We start from the raw sequence: 18,206 nt of genomic DNA on the forward strand, positions 1-18,206 counted from the left end.
TAAGAAAGCTTGCCAAGTTACTTTGTTAACTCTTTAGGAGATAAATTAAAGGACATAATAATTATTATGCCCCATCGGATGGCATACTACCTGGAGGGACATCTTCGACCTCCCATAAAGTTCTGAACACCTGTCTTTTGTTTAAAAACTTGTGTTCCAACTACTTAAATGTTATCTCCCACTCTTTTAGTCTGCAGGATTATCATCTTCAGCAGCAGCAGTTCAGTTCTTAGCAGTACCCCTTCCTTGGTTTGCCGGTTCTGTTTGTTTCCTTTCTGCTCACATCGAACCTTGCCAAGCCAATCCATCAGCAACCCCTTTCTCCTCTATACTGTTCAGTCCAATGCAATTTTATCAGCACTCTTGCATGGCATTGCAGAGTGGAGTAGGTTCTGTCCTGTGAGTGGCCAATGAAGTAAAGGAAAGGATGTCTAGGTGTGAATGCTGCTGGAAAACCCAGCCAAGAATGATAAATAGCTGTGCACTATGGAGGGGACTCTGAGGAGCTTCATAACAGCAGTGGGAGGATTAAAACCATAACCCATCATTTGAAAGTCCATTTGCTTTAATATTTTAAGGATGAAGGGTGTACAGGTACTCCCTTGCATCCTGGTGCTTAAAGGAGAACTACGGCATCATTTTTTTAAGTCCCCCTGTGCCCTGGCTGCAAAAATATAAAAAACAAACTTTAACTAACCTTCCTACCTTCCCTTGTTGCGGAGATATAATATAAACACAAAGGGGGACATTTATCATTAGGTGTCTATTGTAGACACAGATCTACCCCTTTACACTGCTTGTCTAAGTTACGTTCTTGCTCAAAATTTACAAAAGTTGGGCACGTCCTTACATACATTTTGTGCTAATATAGAAATGCCACCATACCATGCACTCCTTCTCTACCTCACACTTAACAGAGCTGTGGCATTTTCCCCGGTACACTCCTCACATAGCTAGAAGTGCTGGAGCAGCAGTGTGTGCCGAACAAAACTCTCCAAAATGGTAAAATCATAAATCTTTATAAAGTACACAGAATGTCTGGGTTTAAAAAATATGTAATTTTGCTGAACAATCTGTCCCCTTACCTCTATTTCAGTGTTTACCAACGAGAATGCCACCAAGTGTTGCAAACCTTGGCATGCTCGGAGTTGCAGTTTTGCAAAAGCTGGAGGCACCCTGGTAGGTAAACACTGTGTACATGTACCAGAACTGAGTGTGTGTGATTATGTACATGTAGCAGAAATGAGTGTGTGACATGTGTATGGAGCAGATCTGAATGTCTGATTATGTGTAAGCATGACCACGCACACACTCAACTCTGCTACATACACCTGATCACACACTCAGCTCTGCGGCATACACAATCACACACTCAGCTGTGCTGCATACACACAATCACACACTCAGCTCTGCTGCATGCACAATCACACACTCAGCTCTGCTGCATACACACAATCACACACTCAGCTGTGCTGCATACACAATCACACACTCAGCTGTGCTGCATACGCAATCACACACTCAGCTGTGCTGCAGACACAATCACACACTCAGCTCTGCTGCATTTACAATCACACACTCAGCTCTGCTGCATACATATGATCACACATATACATAGACCTAATAGGGCTCGTTCACATGGCCCTCTGCATCCGTTAATAAATGCCCTTTCTGCAATCCATATGATATTTGAACAGCTGTAAAATGATCCCATTGATGTCAATGGGATTTTTTTTACAATCCTTTATCACCCGTTTGCACACGTTTGCTTCCTGGTATGTTTTTCTTTGAAGGGAGAAAAGATGGAGCATGCAGTATTTTTTCTCCTGTCAAAAATAACGGAAAAAAACACATATTATAAATTTAACATTGAAGTCTATGGCAAACGGATGAACCTTTAATGTCATCAGTTTGCCCCCAGTTTATAATATCTGTTTCTGAACTGTTATTACTTCTGAGCATGATCAGAAGAGGTGACATCAGCAGACTCCTGCAGTGCTGAGGGACCACTACTATTCCCATCATGAAACAGACTCATTTCCATGATGGAAGTAGTAGTTCCCCCAGCTGGGGAGGCTACATTAGTGTTTGTACTACTACCCCCAGTCATGGAACAGAGTCTGTTCCATGTTAGTGGTAGTAGTACAGGGGATAAGGGATTGATCATACTGGGTCTCACTTCTGAGACCCGATGCAATCAGCAGTTATAAAGCAGGGTAGCAGGCGGAATGCTGTGCTCCCCTGTGATGTATTTACTACTGTGTAAACTTTAATTTTGAAATCCTCAGCCGGGAGCCCTGAATGGCCAGCACCGAGGAGCCATTCAGGGCTCCTGGTAGGGTTTTTAAACTACTACTTTGACCCCCCAAATGTAGGCCCCCATGCATATGTATAATAATTAATTGGCCCCAGTGTGTTTATAATAATTCATTGGCCCCAGTGTGTTTATAATAATTCATTGACCTTAGTGTGCTTATCCTTATCCACCCTCCCCCCCAGTGTCCTTATTTCCCATCCCACTGCCTGCTCCTCATCTTCTTGGAGCAGGGCAGCAGCGGGACATGTCGGGAACCGTCGGCGGTGAATGAATGGATGAAGCCGGCATGTTCTGCATGTAGGCTTCATTCACCATTATTATAAACACACTGGGGCCAATGAATTATTATAAACACACTGGGGCCAATTAATTATTATAAACACACTAGGGCCAATGAATTATTATAAATATGCATGGGGGCATACATTTGGTGGACAAAGTAGTAGTTTAAAAACCCCGCCGGGAGCCCTGAATGGCACCTTGGTGCCGGCCATTCAGGGCTTTCGGGCAGGGGATTTCAAAATGAAAATTTACACAGTAGTATATACATCACAGGGGAGAGCAGCATGCCGCCCACTCCTCTGCTTTAAAACATGGAACATACTCTGTTCCATGATGGGGGTAGTAGTACAAACGCTACTTCCATCATGAAAAGGAGTTTGTTCCGTGATGAGAGGAGTAGAAGTCTGGCTGCAGGAGTCTGCAGGCGGCTAGTACATGTGCTATATTTGTGTTAAAAAAGTCGGCAATGGGCAAAGTTTGACAGTGTAAACAAACCTTGCGCAGGTAATAAATTATTGTCCACTGTATTTTTCGCTCCATGGTGCACAAACAATAGACAACATCTGAAATGTTCCATCAAAAAAGACGCACACTGCTCAAAATATAAACATCAAAAAGGGGTCAAATAATTGATAAATGTCTCCCAAAGAGTAAGTCCTGCCAGTGTTAACAATGTGAAATGTGCAATCCCACTAGGGAGTTCCACCTCTCCCTTTTAGACATGTGACCACATGCAAAGAACTCATCTGCAAGGTATTCTGGTAATTATTATAGATATATAAGGATGCATGAACGCTGTATTAGCGTCAAGTCCAACAGCCAACACAGGTAAGTCACACGGTGCATGGGTCCAAACTCTTAGCAGAAATCAAGAAATTCAGGATAATCACCAAATAGCTTACTTTTCAACTACAAGGAAAGAAAGATGTCCAGCGCACGCACGTGTAAGAGGAGCTTCTTTATTCAGTTGCCATAGGATACATCAGGCACTCCGGTAACGTGACGCGTTTCGGCCCGCATGGCCTTAGCCATGACTAAGGCCCTGTGGGCCGAAACATGTCACGTTACCTGAGTGCCTGATGTATCCTATGGCAACTGAATAAAGAAGCTCCTCTTACACGTGCGTGCACTGGACATCTTTCTTTCCTTGTATGTACTCTGACTAGCCCTGGTCCTGTCCATGCGCACTATCCTGGGGTGAGCTGGATCTACTTGTATGCACCTACTTTTCAACTAGGATGAAAGTCTAGTACATATTAGTCCCCCTAGATAGATATAAACAATCGGATCTAGTCAAGGGATGACATGATTACGTAGGGAGACTGAATGTGTTATAAAGATTTTATTACTAAAATATGATGCAAAAATTATGTTACATGTAAATTCATGTGAACAGAAAGCCATAGGGGAAGAAAGAAAAAGACACATAGAAAGACACATAAAGAGACAAATAAAAATAGAATTGAAGTTGAAGACATAACACATGGGCCCTCATTTACTAAGAGTGGAGTGCCGGTTTGTGTTTTTGCAAGTCCTTTACTCCTTTTTTTTCTGATGCTATTTACTAATCTGTCGCCCAATTTCCCTTTCTTTCTGTTGCAGGTTTTTTTTCTGTTGCACAAAATGTATTCTGTTCCATGCTGGGGGTAGCAGGATTCACTCAGTTTTTAGGAATTTACCGACAGCTCTGAGCAGTCGGTTTTCTGTGAAGCAAAAGTGTTTCTGTGAAGTGTTTTTTCTCTTTTTGTCGGGAACACGCCCCTTTTGTTGGGAAAAACGCACTTTTTTTTCACTCTGAGTGATTTTGATTTTGTCGGGTTGTGCGCCAGATTCTGGTGCAAATTCGGACACAGACAGAATTCTGGCGCAAAATCCGACAAAAAGTGTCAGGATCCTGTTAGTAAATGAGGGCCATTGTGTGTAAAGGAACACACAGATAAAGATGAGAAAATGAATGCGTGAATAGTATATAAATAAATAAATAGAAGAATAGATGCATGAATAAATAATTAAATCATTACACACAAAGGTGAATTTGCTGGTGCAAGTGAGCTGAAAAATGATAAATATAGTGGTGTTAAGGGGGTGAATATACCATCATGATAAGTGAAACAATTAATCAGGAATAAGTCTTCCATGTTGTCATGAATAGGGGGTTTAGGTAGAATAAAACACACACACAGAAGAGATGGAAAAGGGGAAAGAGAAAAGGAAAATAGAGAAAACATTAACCCCAGATAGATGGTATAACAGAAAAATGTATATATGATATTCAACTTACCAGCCCAAAAAGCTTTTCGGATATATTCCTCCATGGGTCACTAATATCCTGGGCATAGTATGCTGCTCAAAAAATAAAGGGAACACCAAGATAACACATCCTAAATCTGAATGAATGAACTAATCGTATGAAATACTTTCCTCTTTACATAGACGAATGTGCTGACAACAAAATCACACAAAAATGTCAATGAAAATCAAATTTATCAACCCATGGAGGTCGGGATATGGAGTCACACTCAAAATCAAAGTGGAAAACCACACTACAAGCTGATCCAACTTTGATGTAATGTCCTTAAAACAAGTCAGAATGAGGCTCAGTATTGTGTGTGACCTCCAAGTGCCCGTATGACCTCCCTACAACACCTGGGCATACTCCTGATGAGGCGGTGGACAGTCTGTGGTGCAACGTGGCGTTGGTGGATGGAGTGAGACATGATGTCCCAGATGTGCTCAACTGGATTCAGGTCTGGGGAATGGGCGGGTCAGTCTATAGCATCAATGCCTTCCTCTTGCAGGAACTGCTGACACACTCCAGCCACTTGGAGGAACCCAAGGACCCAGGGCCAACCGCAACAGCATATGGTCTCACAAGGGGTCTGAGAATCTCCTCTTGGTACCTAATGGCAGTCAGGCTATCCTTTGCAAGCACATGGAGGGCTGTGCGGCCCCCCAAAGAAATGCCATCCCACAACATCACTGACCCACTGCCAAACCGGTCATGCTGAGACTGTTGCAGGCAGCAGAACGTTTTCCATGGCATCTCCAGACTCTGTCACGTCTGTTACATATGCTCACTGTGAATCTGCTTTAATCTGTGAAGAGCACAGGGTGCAAGTGGCGAATTTGCCAATCTTGGTGTTCTCTGGCAAATGCCAAACATCCTGCACGGTGTTGGGCTGTAAGCACAATCCCCACTTGTGGACGTCGGCCCTCATACCACCCTCATGGAGTCTGTTTCTGACCGTTTGAGTGGACACATGCACATTTGTGGCCTGCTGGAGGTCATATTTTGCAGGGCTCCGGCAGTACTCCTCCTGCTCCTCCTTGCACAAAGGTGGAGGTAGCGGTCCTGCTGCTGGGTTGTTTCCCTCCTATGGCCTCCTCCACATCTCCTAATGTACTAGCCTGTCTCCTGGTAGCGCCTCCATGCTCTGGACACTACGCTGACAGACATAGCAAACCTTGCCACAGCTCGCATTGATGTGCCATCCTGGATGAGCTGCACTACCTGAGCCACTTGTGTGGGTTGTAGACTCTGTCTCATGCTACCACTAGAATGAAAGCACCGCCAGCATTCAAAAGTGACCAAAACATCAGCCAGGAAGCATAGGAACTGAGAAGTGGTCTGTGGTCACCACCTGCAGAACCACTCCTTTATTGGGGTGTCTTGCTAATTGCCTATAATTTAAAACACCTGTTGTCTGTTCCATTTGCACAGCAGCATGTGAAATAGATTGTTAATCAATGTTTCTTCCCGAGTGGACAGTATGATTGCACAGAAGTGTGATTGACTTGGAGTTACGTTGTGTTGTTTAAAGGGGTACTCCGGTGGTTAAGATGTTTGGCTATATTTCATCTTTTTAATGTTCATGTTTTTTGCAATTGACATGTATTATATGTTTGTGTAGCATGTGTCTTTTTTTCTTACCTGTTTGTGGGCCAGGAAGTTCTGTAGTTCTGTGTTGGATCTCTGACTGTTGTCCACAGGTTAGGATTAGGCTGTGGACAAGATGTCAGAGCTTTTTTTTTCTCTGTTCTTTCAAAACTGCATGACAGAGATAGGCCACGCCCCCTCATCTCCCCTCCAGGTGGTCACAGGTGTGCATGAGAGCAAGAAGCTCCTACACATCTCCTCATCTCCCCTCCCCCATGCTTAGTCTTGTGAGGACGAAGGTCTGCACTGAAAGAAGACAGAGAAGATGTATGTGAAGGGATAACAAAGTGCACAGGCTGGGGATGTATAGACTGCAGGGGAATAAATCTCGGACTGGAGATGATTTCTATGTGTAAAGGAGGGGGTGGGGACTCCTGAATGACACATGCTGGGAGTTGTAGTCCCTGTTATGTGTGTGTATGCTAGTGTTTACAAACCAGTCTGCCTCCAGCTGTATCAAAACTACAACTCCCAGCATGCCTGGACAGACTTTAGGCATGCTAGGAGTTGTAGTTTTGCAACAGCTGGAGGCACACTGGTTGGGAAACACTGGTGTATGCCCTATAGAGGTGAGGTGAACTACAACCCCCAGGAGACTACAGAGGCAGCATGCTGGTGTTATCCCACAGACTGAAGACTCCTGAAGGACACATGCTGGGAGTTGTAGTCCCTATTGTGTGTGTATGACAGTGTATCCCAACCAAGGCTGATTATATTAGTGAGCTGTGTATAAGGGGGCCGACCCGGCAAAATAGTAGGGTGGTAAAGGGCGGAACAAACAAACAAAAAAAAAGGAGTCGTCCCAAACCAGCAAGGCATGTGGCATGCTGAGATCTGTAGTTTTCAGCACAGCAAGAAACAGGAAATGGAAGCAAAGATAGGAAAACATAGTGGATGATAAAAAGACAACAAAGAACGGAAATAGAGTAGGCTAAACAACAAGAATAGAAATGAAACAAAACAAATAGGGTTAGTGAAAAACACGTTGACCACCCCTTTAAGTGTTCCCTTTATTTTTTGGAGCAGTGTATATGACATCCGATATCTTCTGACTACTAGATATAAAAACACTTACCATAAACACCACAACAAACAAAAATATATAGTCCTACTAACCCTTGCTCTCACCCCTAGAATTCATCTATTTTACTCTATAACTCACCTAAGAAACCAGTAAAGAGGAGCTCCTCATCAACCTATCCGGAAATACAGACTTTAGGTTGAAGAGGTATCTGGCCTCAATCTGCAATAAGCTGTTGGAGACGAAACCTTCACAAATATCTGTTCTAACACTTTCCAAACCACAAATCCATAAGCCCCAGGGTCTTCCCTGGTGGTACCATAGAAAATGATCTGCAACTGAAGTCAGAGTCCTATCACGTCCAGTATCTCGTTGTCCAGGGAGATCGTGGCAAGTGTTTCTGTATTCTTTTTCGTAGCTGTTGACTTGTTTGTCTGACACAGACCTTATTACATGGACATACAATTGCATATATAGTATTTACTGTTTTGCAATTAATATAGCTCCTAACAGGATATTCCTTTCCGTCCGCTGGATTCACAAATATGCGTGTTGGACACATGTATTGGCAGACATTGCAGTTTCCACACAGAAAAGATCCTTGGTATTTTTGTCCCCTCTGTAATCTGTTGGCTGGCCTTTGGAAGTAGCTATGTGATAAAAGGTCTCTCAAATTGGGAGCCCTTCTGGATATGATTGCAGGTCTCATGGGTATCAGTTCCTGAATGTGGTTATCCATAGAGAAAATATTCCAGTGTCTCTGTAAGATGTTCTGAAGTATATCCCATTGGCTGTTATAAGTTGAGATAAATCGAAGTTCATCTGTTTGAGCTCGTTTTGTGGTCCCCCAGAAGTTCGGTTCCATTTTTAACTCTTGCCCATTAGGAGGCTCTGAATATTATTCTTCTTGAATATCCGCGTTCTTCAAACTGGTCCGAAAGTTCAGCTGATTGCTTTCGAAAGTCCTGTTCATTGCTACAATTTCTCCGTACTCTTGAGAATTGTCCTACAGGGATGCCCCGAAGCCTATGTCCTGGGTGAAATGGTGAGTAGTGCAAAAGGCTATTTGTAGCCATTTTATTTTTCCCGATAGAGGGTTGTCTCCACTCGACTCCCACTGCAGGATAGTTTCAAATCGAGAAATTCTACAGAGGAAGGTGAGATGGAACATGTCAAAACAATATTTGAGATCATTATGGTTGAGGAAGGAGATGAACTCAATACACTCCTCCCTCAAACCTTGCCAGAAAAACAAAATGTCATCAATAAAATGGTACCAATGTAAAACCTTCTGGAAAAGCCACGATGTGTACACATGTGTCTTCTCCCAATGCCCCAAAAAGAGGTGTGCATAGGAGGGGCATTACCAGAAATCTGCAAAAAAAAAAACTGTCGCTCAAAAACAAAATAATAATGGTGTAACACAAACCTAAGCAAATCAATCAGAAAGGAGTCAATTTTCCAGTGGAATGTCCTGAATGTCCAGAAAGTGCATGGTGGCCGTAATTCCATCTTCATGAGAAATATTAGAATACAGAGATTCCACATCGCAAGTTACAAGTAGGGTATTCTACGGTACAGTAAGATCTTCCAAATTTTGGATCAAGTGGATGGAGCCTCTGATATAGGAGGGTAAAGAGGTAACCAAGAATTGTAAAATGTAATGCAAAAAGTTACAAGCTTTTTCGCAGAGACTCATGATTCCCTATATAATCGAGCATCCGGGTGGGCACTGTAAATTTTTGTGGACCTTAGGCAACATATAAAAGTTAGCAATCCTTGGATTATTTACCTGCATGTATTTCTTCTTTTTCTTCGTAATAGCCCCATGCTCTGCGGCCGAATCCAATAGATGCAATATTTTTTTCTTAAAGACAGAAGTGGGATCAGAGGGAAGTCTGTAATTGTAGTTGGTGTTTGTAAGTTGTCTCTCTGCCTCCAACATGTATTGTTCAACTGGCCATAATACAAAATTGCCACCTACATCTGCCTCCTTAATAAGGAATTATTTTTTTCATTAGATCCCTAAGGGCTTTCTGCTCTTGGCCCGTTAAATTCTTTCCTGTAATTGTGTAAGGGGGCAGTTGTTTGATATTTTCCTTAACCATATTGAAAAATATGTGAATAGCAGGAAACAGAGATAGCGGATGAGTTGTTTTAGAAGGGAAATAACACGGAAGTCTATTCACAGCTTCACCCACCTTGTTCTGACCCTGATGAGGGTATCCATGTTTCTGAATCCTTATGAGGTCTGATCAATAATATATACTATTATAATATATTAGTGTTGGCTGCCAGTAAACATTCACCTCCATATCTGCTACTACTCAATGGCGTTGGTCACGTTCAGGGTAAAGCGATGAATGAGATTGTGCTTTTAATAACCTTTGTAATACTCCTTTATTAACAGTATTTAATAAAAGCAGAGTTTAATTTCAATTTGTGAAACATGATATAGAAGGTATTATTAACCCCTCAGGGTTGTTTGTTGGATGAAAAAGATACTGTTCATGATTCACAGCAGACTGTCTCATCTGTCGAGCATGGTGAAGATAACATTGAGTATATGTGACCGCCAATGGGACAGATTCCTTTGTCTTTATTGATGTTGTGACTGCTGACAAAAGCAGCAGGAAGGATTCTGAGGTTCAGATTCAACAACAATAACCAAACATCTAAGGCATACAGTGAAAGCGCCATAAGTAGGATGATGTGCAATAGCCAAGTTAATCACCTGATCTCAATCCAATCGAGGATGCATTTCACTTGCTAAAGGCAAAGCAAAGCTTAAAATGCTTCAAGAACAGGCAGGAGCTGGAGACAACTACAGTAAAAGCCTGACAGAGCATCACTAGGGAAACAAACTAAGCTTCTGGTAATTTCCCTAAAGTTCCACACTTCAAGCAGTCTTTGACTGCAAAGGATTTGTAATTATGTTCTACAAATGGCAATTTAAAGGATTGTGTTGGTTTGTCCAATTACATTAGTGCCAGTCAAATGCATGGGGGGAGGGGGGCATTGTCTAAAAAGAGTAGTAATTCCTATAAACTTATAATAAAGTTGAAATTTTAACTCCAATGTGCTGTGTAAGGCAGCAGTAATGACATTACCTTAGTCAATATTGAACTATTCACTGATTTTACGGACTGTATTAATCTACTGTATCCAAATTCAGATTTACCACTTTTTTATATCCCAATGAGGTGTGATATTCCAAGTAACAAACTCTCCTATGTAACGTAAAGCTCGTCTTAATCGGCATTGCAATTTAGTCATTTTAATTTCGTTTTCTTTTTATTATTATTAATTGTTCCTTAATTAGATTTTTCATCCATAATGGCAGTTCAAACCTTCCAAGCATTATGAGAGTAAGATAACCCCTTTTGTGAGGAGTACACTAACTAGACTTTAGATATGATATTACAGTAAAGAATAGCAGCTGTGCAGGGTCAGGGAGTCAAGAATAGACTTCAGTAGTCAAGGAGACAGCTTAAGCTCTTCATTGTGAGGACCCCGCAAACATCTCTCACTCTCCATATCTCAGCTTCCCAAACCTCTGTATGTGTGACATGGGTGGTAGAAGGTTACGTAACTGCAGTTTTGAGTGGAATTAAGTAGGAAGTAATATACAGTATGTATTTCAATTGATGAGTTGAAGTATCAGAAAAAAAAGCTTAAAGAGGCACTGTCATTGTGAAAAACTTTTGATATATTATAGATATACCGTAATCATAAGATGCCTTTCTACAATATAAATGTATTTAAAAAAATGAAAAATTCTCCAAGAATTTAAAACTAAAAATAGCCGCCACTAGGGGTTGTCTGTCTTTATCCAGACAGACTGGTCTTGATTTTGCTACATACTGGATACTGGCCGTAAAGCGTGCCGGTATCTAGTATAGGCGATCCCCACGGTATGAGATACAGTCTATGTGCGGGCACACACTGCCTGGGAACGAGCACAGGGAGCGCACACACACAGGCATTGTGCAGTAATCCCACAGTGTAAACCTTGTATCGCTATGAGGCACAGAGGAGTCTGCAGCCAAGCAATAGAGCTGAAACTTCCCTTGTGAAGCATAGAGCTCTGTATAGTTAGGATTAGCAGTAATTAGGTGACAAGGTAGACCTCCAGGGACTGCAGACATTGTCTCCCCTACTTAGGACACTGACACAGCTGCAGAACTACAACTCCCAGCATGCTGGGAGTTGTAGTTTTGCTAATGCTAGGAGAGATGTAACCATCTGCCTGCTCACATCTCCCCTAGCATTAGCAGAACTACAACTCCCAGCATGCCCTGACATTGAGGACAAGCTGGGAGTTGTAGTTTTGCTTATGCTAGGGGAGATGTGAGCAGACAGCATACAGAGGGAGGGGGCGGAGACCTGCACAGTGAGGCCACGCCCACTCCTTTGGAGAGCAATTCAAGCAAGTGAGCAACAATGAAAGTGTAATAAGAAAAAAAATAAAGGTGCTAGACACATAAAATTTAGATGCACATGGTCGGGATTAGGTACTGAGTAATATCTCCCTGTTTTTTTTTTGCACTATGACAGGTATGCTTAAGTTATTTATAAGTAACCTTATAACAAAGAACTTAAGGAACAGTTTTAACAGTTTTCTTTTGGTCAACTTTCTCTGTAAACTATAAGTTTCTGTGACCTTGCCTAGCCCACTATTAGAGTTTCTTGTCATCTTTTTCCAAAATAAACCTCTTGATGCGTGTACAAATACTTGCCTGTTCCATAAAATATTTAACAAACCATTAGTCTGAAGAAACAATTATACTGAATTAGAAGTGGTCATGAAGCATAAGAGACGCTGCCTTCTTCAGATATGTACTATGTGACCTTCAGCATTAAAAATAGAATATAGGAATATTCAGCAGCCAGTCATATGAACAAAATAAAACAGAACATGTTTGATAATCAAAGTACCTGCTTCTTGCCTCATGTCGGATACATTTGTGGCTATTTTATTGTTGAATTTATTTTGACAATTTTAATTCAACTTTTACCTTTGTGTCTAGTTTGTGGATGTCACATTACCTAAATCTTTCATCAGCTCGCCCCTCTCCCCTTTGTTTCAACATTCTCATTATAGGGTATTAAGTGTACTGTAGGATAGATAATAGGTAGTGAGTGCACAGCCTGTAGAACAGTGTTTAATGTTGTGTACCCTCGAAATAATTCAACCCACCGCCATTTATGTCTAAACCTTGGCAACAAAAGTGAGTACACCCTAAGTGGAAATGCCCAAAGTGTCAATATTTTGTGTAGCCACCATAATTTTTCAGCATTGCTTTAACCCTCTTGAGCATGGAGTTCACCGGAGCTTTACAGGTTACCACTGGAGTCCTCTCCCACTTCTCCATGACAACATCACAGGGCTGGTGACTGTTAGAGACCTTCTGTCCCCCACCTTCTGTTTGAGGATGCCCCGCAGATACTCAATAGTGTTTAGGTCTTGAGACTTGCTTGGCCAGTCCATCACCTTTACCCTCAGCTTCTATAGCAAGGCAGTACATGTCTTGGAGAAGTGTTTGGGGTTGGTATTGTCTTGGAATACTGCCCTGTGATCCAGTCTCCAATGAGAGGGGCACAGCGCAGAATACGAAGAACCCAAAATTTACAAAATTACTTTTCCCTCCCCTAATTTTGCCCCACAAATATTCTTTCTCTGCGTTCGCTGTAAATTTTGTGATGAAATTATTGATGTCATTACACAGTAAAATCGGTGGAACAAAAAATAAGCCCTCATATGAGGGCGAAAGTGGGAAAAAAAACGTGGTCCTTAAGGGGTTAAACACCCCTGAAAAATTTAATCTAGAATCTGATTGGTTCTTCTGGGAAACAGCTTTACTGCTCCCTTGCATAAGTTTAAAAAAAAATCTCTGTCACATAAGCAAAAACAGAGATGAAGTAGCTCCACCTCTATGTAATATTACATTCAATGTGCTTTCAAGTCCTTGCAATGTTAGGCCTCGACCTCCTGGCCCCAAGACGCATGCAAAAATAAGAAACATACCACAGCACCCCTTTCATGGTCTTAGAAAGCTCCATCTGGCTTTTATTGGTCGCCAAAAATATCGACGGTCGACAGAACCATACTACATTCATGAAGTAGTGGACGTGTTTTGAGTGCGATTGCACTTTTTATCACAGATGATGCCCCTGTCCAAGTGGTCTCCTTACATACTTACCTATAAATACCTAGGGGAGGGACATCATGATGTCATTATGGATGCAAAAGATTAAATGTGAAAACAGTTAAAAAAAAATTACATTATAATAATGAACTAATATGATGGTATAATCAAAAAAATAAAATATTTTAAATTGTATTACATTGACAAATGGAATCTACTAGTGGAATGGCTATGAAATTTTGAAAAATGTACAGAGGCATCCAATTTATTTCTGCGGTTGGCATTGTTCACATCACCGATATGCTCCACGGCTCTGACTTTTAATTTATGGGTTGAGCACCCTACATATTTTTTATTGTAGTCCGAGCGCTGGATGTAGACAAGGCTACTTGAACCATAGTTCAGGAATTGTTTGATAGGATGGTTCTAATTGTTTGAAGATCACTAAAAGTGTAATAATTTTTTAAATTTTTGCAAGTTTTACAAGGAGTTCTGCCACATCTATGAAAACCATTGCCGTGCAGCCATGTACATATAGATGGGGGATTGGAAAAGAAAGTAAGTCTTTTTAGTGTATTGGCTTTTTTTTTTTTTTTAGAATGGCACAGTCATTGCTTAGAATTTGTGACAATATCTACAAATGCTTATTTAGAATTTGATTGACCCTGTTGAAGTGTGGATTGTAGGTGAGGGCCACACCCGGTTTGTTTAAGGCCTTAGATTTTGTGGGTGTATGCAAGAGTAAGTTTTTTTTTTTACAAGTTTTTTTTGGCTACTATCCATATCCAATAATATATGAGGATAGCCCCTTTCACTGAGTCTATGTGTTAATTCACATGCTTGATTGGTGTAGGTATTTGGGTCACTACAATTATGTTTAAAGGGGTACTCCGGCGATGTTGTGTTTTTGCATTCCGTTTTGTATTATATTTGGCCTAACCTATATGCTGTGCGAGTCGTGTTGTTGCCATTTGTTTTCTGTGCAATTTTAACTTTTTTCCTCGGCGGAAGTATGGTATTTTCTTGGTAGTTGCGGAGCTCACGACCACTTTCATATCTCCGTTCGGCGCCCATCTTGCGTTCATGACATCACAGTTTTCCTCTCTGTGTTTCCTTCTGGCCGATCCCCTTCTTTGAATATTCATTGTGTTCTTCTTAGTTCCGCCTTCTTGGGTCGCGCCCTTCTCCGTTCCCAATCATATCATTGGCGGTTTCTTGGCCAATCATTCTTTTTGTTTGGGTCATGTGATTGCTGTGTGCTCTCCTCCTTTGGTGTTTCACTGTCATTGTGAGGTTTGGTTGCACTACAGCGCTGGTGCCGTATTTTAGTCAATTTGCGCATGCGTTTATTATGTGGCTGTCATATCAGTAATTTTCATAGTTGCCTTCAGCTGTTTATGCATCTGTTTTTTCAGTAGCGTGTTATCATTGCTATGTAGGGAAGCTTAGCATCAGGTGCCTTCGCCAGCATGTTAGGCTACACCAAAGGTCCCACACACTTGTACGCCGGCCGAAAAAAAAAAAGGACGGGGACATGCAAACCAGGAAGGAGAGGCGGAAACATATACAAAGTGAGGGAAGGCAAATAAGGAAAATAAACGCCCAACAGACGTCATCACCACACCCACCAAAGCCAAAAAACCACATGATGTCCCCGCAACAGCTCATGGGAAAATAAGTTTGCAGACCGGAAGTCGGGAAAAAAAAACAACCGAACGCGGAACGCGAACAGAAACACTTTGGACCCACGAACACAGCGCAACACGTCAGGCAACTATTTGGTGAGTAAGACATGGGGGAGAGTGGTGAATGGGTGGAAAAAAAAAACAGCGCCGGAGTACCCCTTTAAGTCGGATCATGTCTCCAATTGGGATGGCACGAATGGTGTGTTTGGGATAACTATTTGCCCTATCCGGCAGATAGTTATCCCAGAGATGCATTGTCGGGGAATGTCTACCACCACTTCATGTGGTGGTTAACAAAGCTCCATGCACAGAGTGGTGCCCGCTTAGTGCATGGGGAGAGTTAGCGCACCGGGCAGGAGATTGCGGGAGGTCCCAACGGTCGGAGCCCCATAATCAGACACTTATCCCGGAGTACCCCTTTGAGATGAATTGATTGAAATTTAAATAATTGACAAACAGTTGTACGGAAGACATGACTCCCTCCTCCATATCACTCACTCAACTTCTGTGTTCTTCCTTTCCTAGTAGGGTTATGCCTAATATGGTGTAGATGGTACTATCACTCAATTACTCTTGACTGCAGAAGGTAGAAGTATGTGTTTCTAAGATATGTAATTGTTGTAGAACAAGAAAAGTTTGTTGTTCTTTAAAACATATACTCCTATAGTCGGTAATGATGTCTAATGCAAGGGTACCTGCGTTACATGTTTTTTTTTTAGACAAGTTTATTACCCCTATGGCTCATTGGCCTAGTTTCTGGCTTTCCGTGTTTTCACTCATTTTTGTTTGTGTTCTTGGCCACCTCAAACAATATTTTCTCTTTTTGTTAGTTTTTTTTGAGATTTGCAATTGTATGTTTTTTTAACCGGATGCTACGGAGCTCTCTGATTCAGTGCTGTCTCCTTTATCTGTGTCTTGCTCTGATGAACTGAACGTGATTTTCGGTTTCTGATGGATGTTTTTTTTTTTAGTTGTAGAAATATATAGAAAAACAAGTGCCCTGTAAACCACCAGTTCAGGTGTGTGTTCAGTTTATTCTGTAACTAGTCTGATTTGACTGCTGTGGTAGAGGGAGCATGTATAAGCCAAAAACAGTTAACTCTATTACTAATAATTGATTCCTTTTATCAATGTAATACAATTTTAGATATTTTCTTTTTTTGTATTATGCCAGCATATTAGTTTTTTGTTAGTATGCTATTTTTTTTAACTGTTTTCACATTTAATCTTTTACACACATAATGATGTTATGCCGCCCCTCTCTTGGGTCTAAGTTTTTAAGAAGACCACATGGACAGGGGTGTCATCTGTCATAAAAAGTGCAAACACATTCGAAACACGTAAGCACTAAGGCTAAGTTTCCACTTGTTTTTCTTTTTTCTGGCAGTTTTTGGAATACTGCCACTGCAGTTTTTGAGCCAAAGTCAGAAGTGGATCCATAAGGGAGGAGAAGTGTAAGTCCTTCCTTTATATGTCCTATTCCTTTTGAATACATTTCTGGCTTTAGCTCAAAATCTGCAGTGGCAGTATTCCAAAAACTGCCAGAAAAAAAACTTAGCCTTATGGTGTGTTGTATCCTTTCAAAACAACCAAATAAAGCTAAAGTATTATGCCAAGTGCCAAGTAACTCAGTCAGTATAGATCTGGGCACCAAAGACTACACGAAGGTGAGCTGAATTTACTTCTCATTTATCTGAGCTGGTACTTAGACACATGGCACCAAGATTTAAAGGAGTTTTCCCTCAAAGCAAAGTTGGTAAAATCAGATATTTGCCACATGTGTAATGTAAAGGAGTAAAAATGTGCTACATTAGTCTACATCACTGTACTCCTCCATGGATCTTATCACTAGTGTTGAGCGGCATAGGCCATATTCGAATTCGCGAATATTCGCGAATATATGGACGAATATTCGTCATATATTCGCGAATATTCGCATATTCGTTATATTCTCGTTTTATTTTCGCATATGCGATAATTCGCGTATGCGAAAATTAACATATGTGAAAATTTGCATATACAAAAGTAACATACGTGAAAATTCGCATATGCGAAAATTAGCATATGCTAATTTTCGCATATGCGAATTTGTGCACGCCACTCTCACACAGTAGTATTACAGCCTTCTTTACACCACGGAAGTTGGAAGCAGAGAGGGATGATCACTGTGATGTGTACTGCGAAGAAAGAAAGAAAAAAAAAAAAAAAAAAGAAAAAAAAAAAACGAATATTCGTAATTACGAATATATAGCGCTATATTCGCGAAATTCGCGAATATGCGATATTCGCGAATAATATTCGAATTGCGAATATTCGCGAGCAACACTACTTATCACCTACTGGTTTCTTCTCTGAATTGGAGCTGTCGCGGTGTTAGTCTTTATGCTTTCCCACAATCCCTCTTGCTTGCATGCACTGTGCAGACCAGCTGCCAATACTTTCAGTACATACCTGGAGATTGCTGTTGAACTGAGCATGTGTGACTACCTTGGTGAAAGCCATAAATTAGTTGTAACCAAGGACAACAGTTATCAAACCAAACCAGGCATGTGGAGGATTGGTAAGTATATATCTCTCAAGCTGGACATTTTCAGAAATGCTTTTCATGCATTATATTTTTAATTGAACATAATGCATCTATATAGACCTACTAATGGTAATAAGTAATTCCCTGCTTAAACTTAATGCAAGTTGCCATGGCCTCCTGGTGTTTCTTAAAGGAAGGAGGAGGTGGGAAGAGATGCCATCAGTTACCATAGTGATTTTCCATACTTAGCAGGAAAAGAGTGCTACACTGAAAAGAGTTGAATGCATT

General features: G+C 41.2%; 1 protein-coding gene across 8 annotated transcripts in view; it reads left to right on the plus strand.

Moving 5' to 3' along the window:
* LOC130273931 (CD226 antigen-like) overlaps nt 1–18,206 on the plus strand; it is a 122,642-nt gene that overhangs the window by 95,251 nt on the left and 9,185 nt on the right. The window contains exon 6 of one of the 8 annotated variants that reach the window (XM_056521471.1): nt 1,097–1,179. The exons of the other annotated variants lie outside the window; for them this stretch is intronic. Within the exon in view, the coding sequence (XP_056377446.1) occupies nt 1,097–1,179 (83 nt within the window). The remainder of the gene's footprint in view (nt 1–1,096; nt 1,180–18,206) is intronic. 8 annotated transcript variants of the gene reach the window in all.

Source organism: Hyla sarda, chromosome 5 (genome assembly GCF_029499605.1).
Source record: "Hyla sarda isolate aHylSar1 chromosome 5, aHylSar1.hap1, whole genome shotgun sequence".
NCBI classification, from domain to species: Eukaryota; Metazoa; Chordata; class Amphibia; order Anura; family Hylidae; genus Hyla; species Hyla sarda.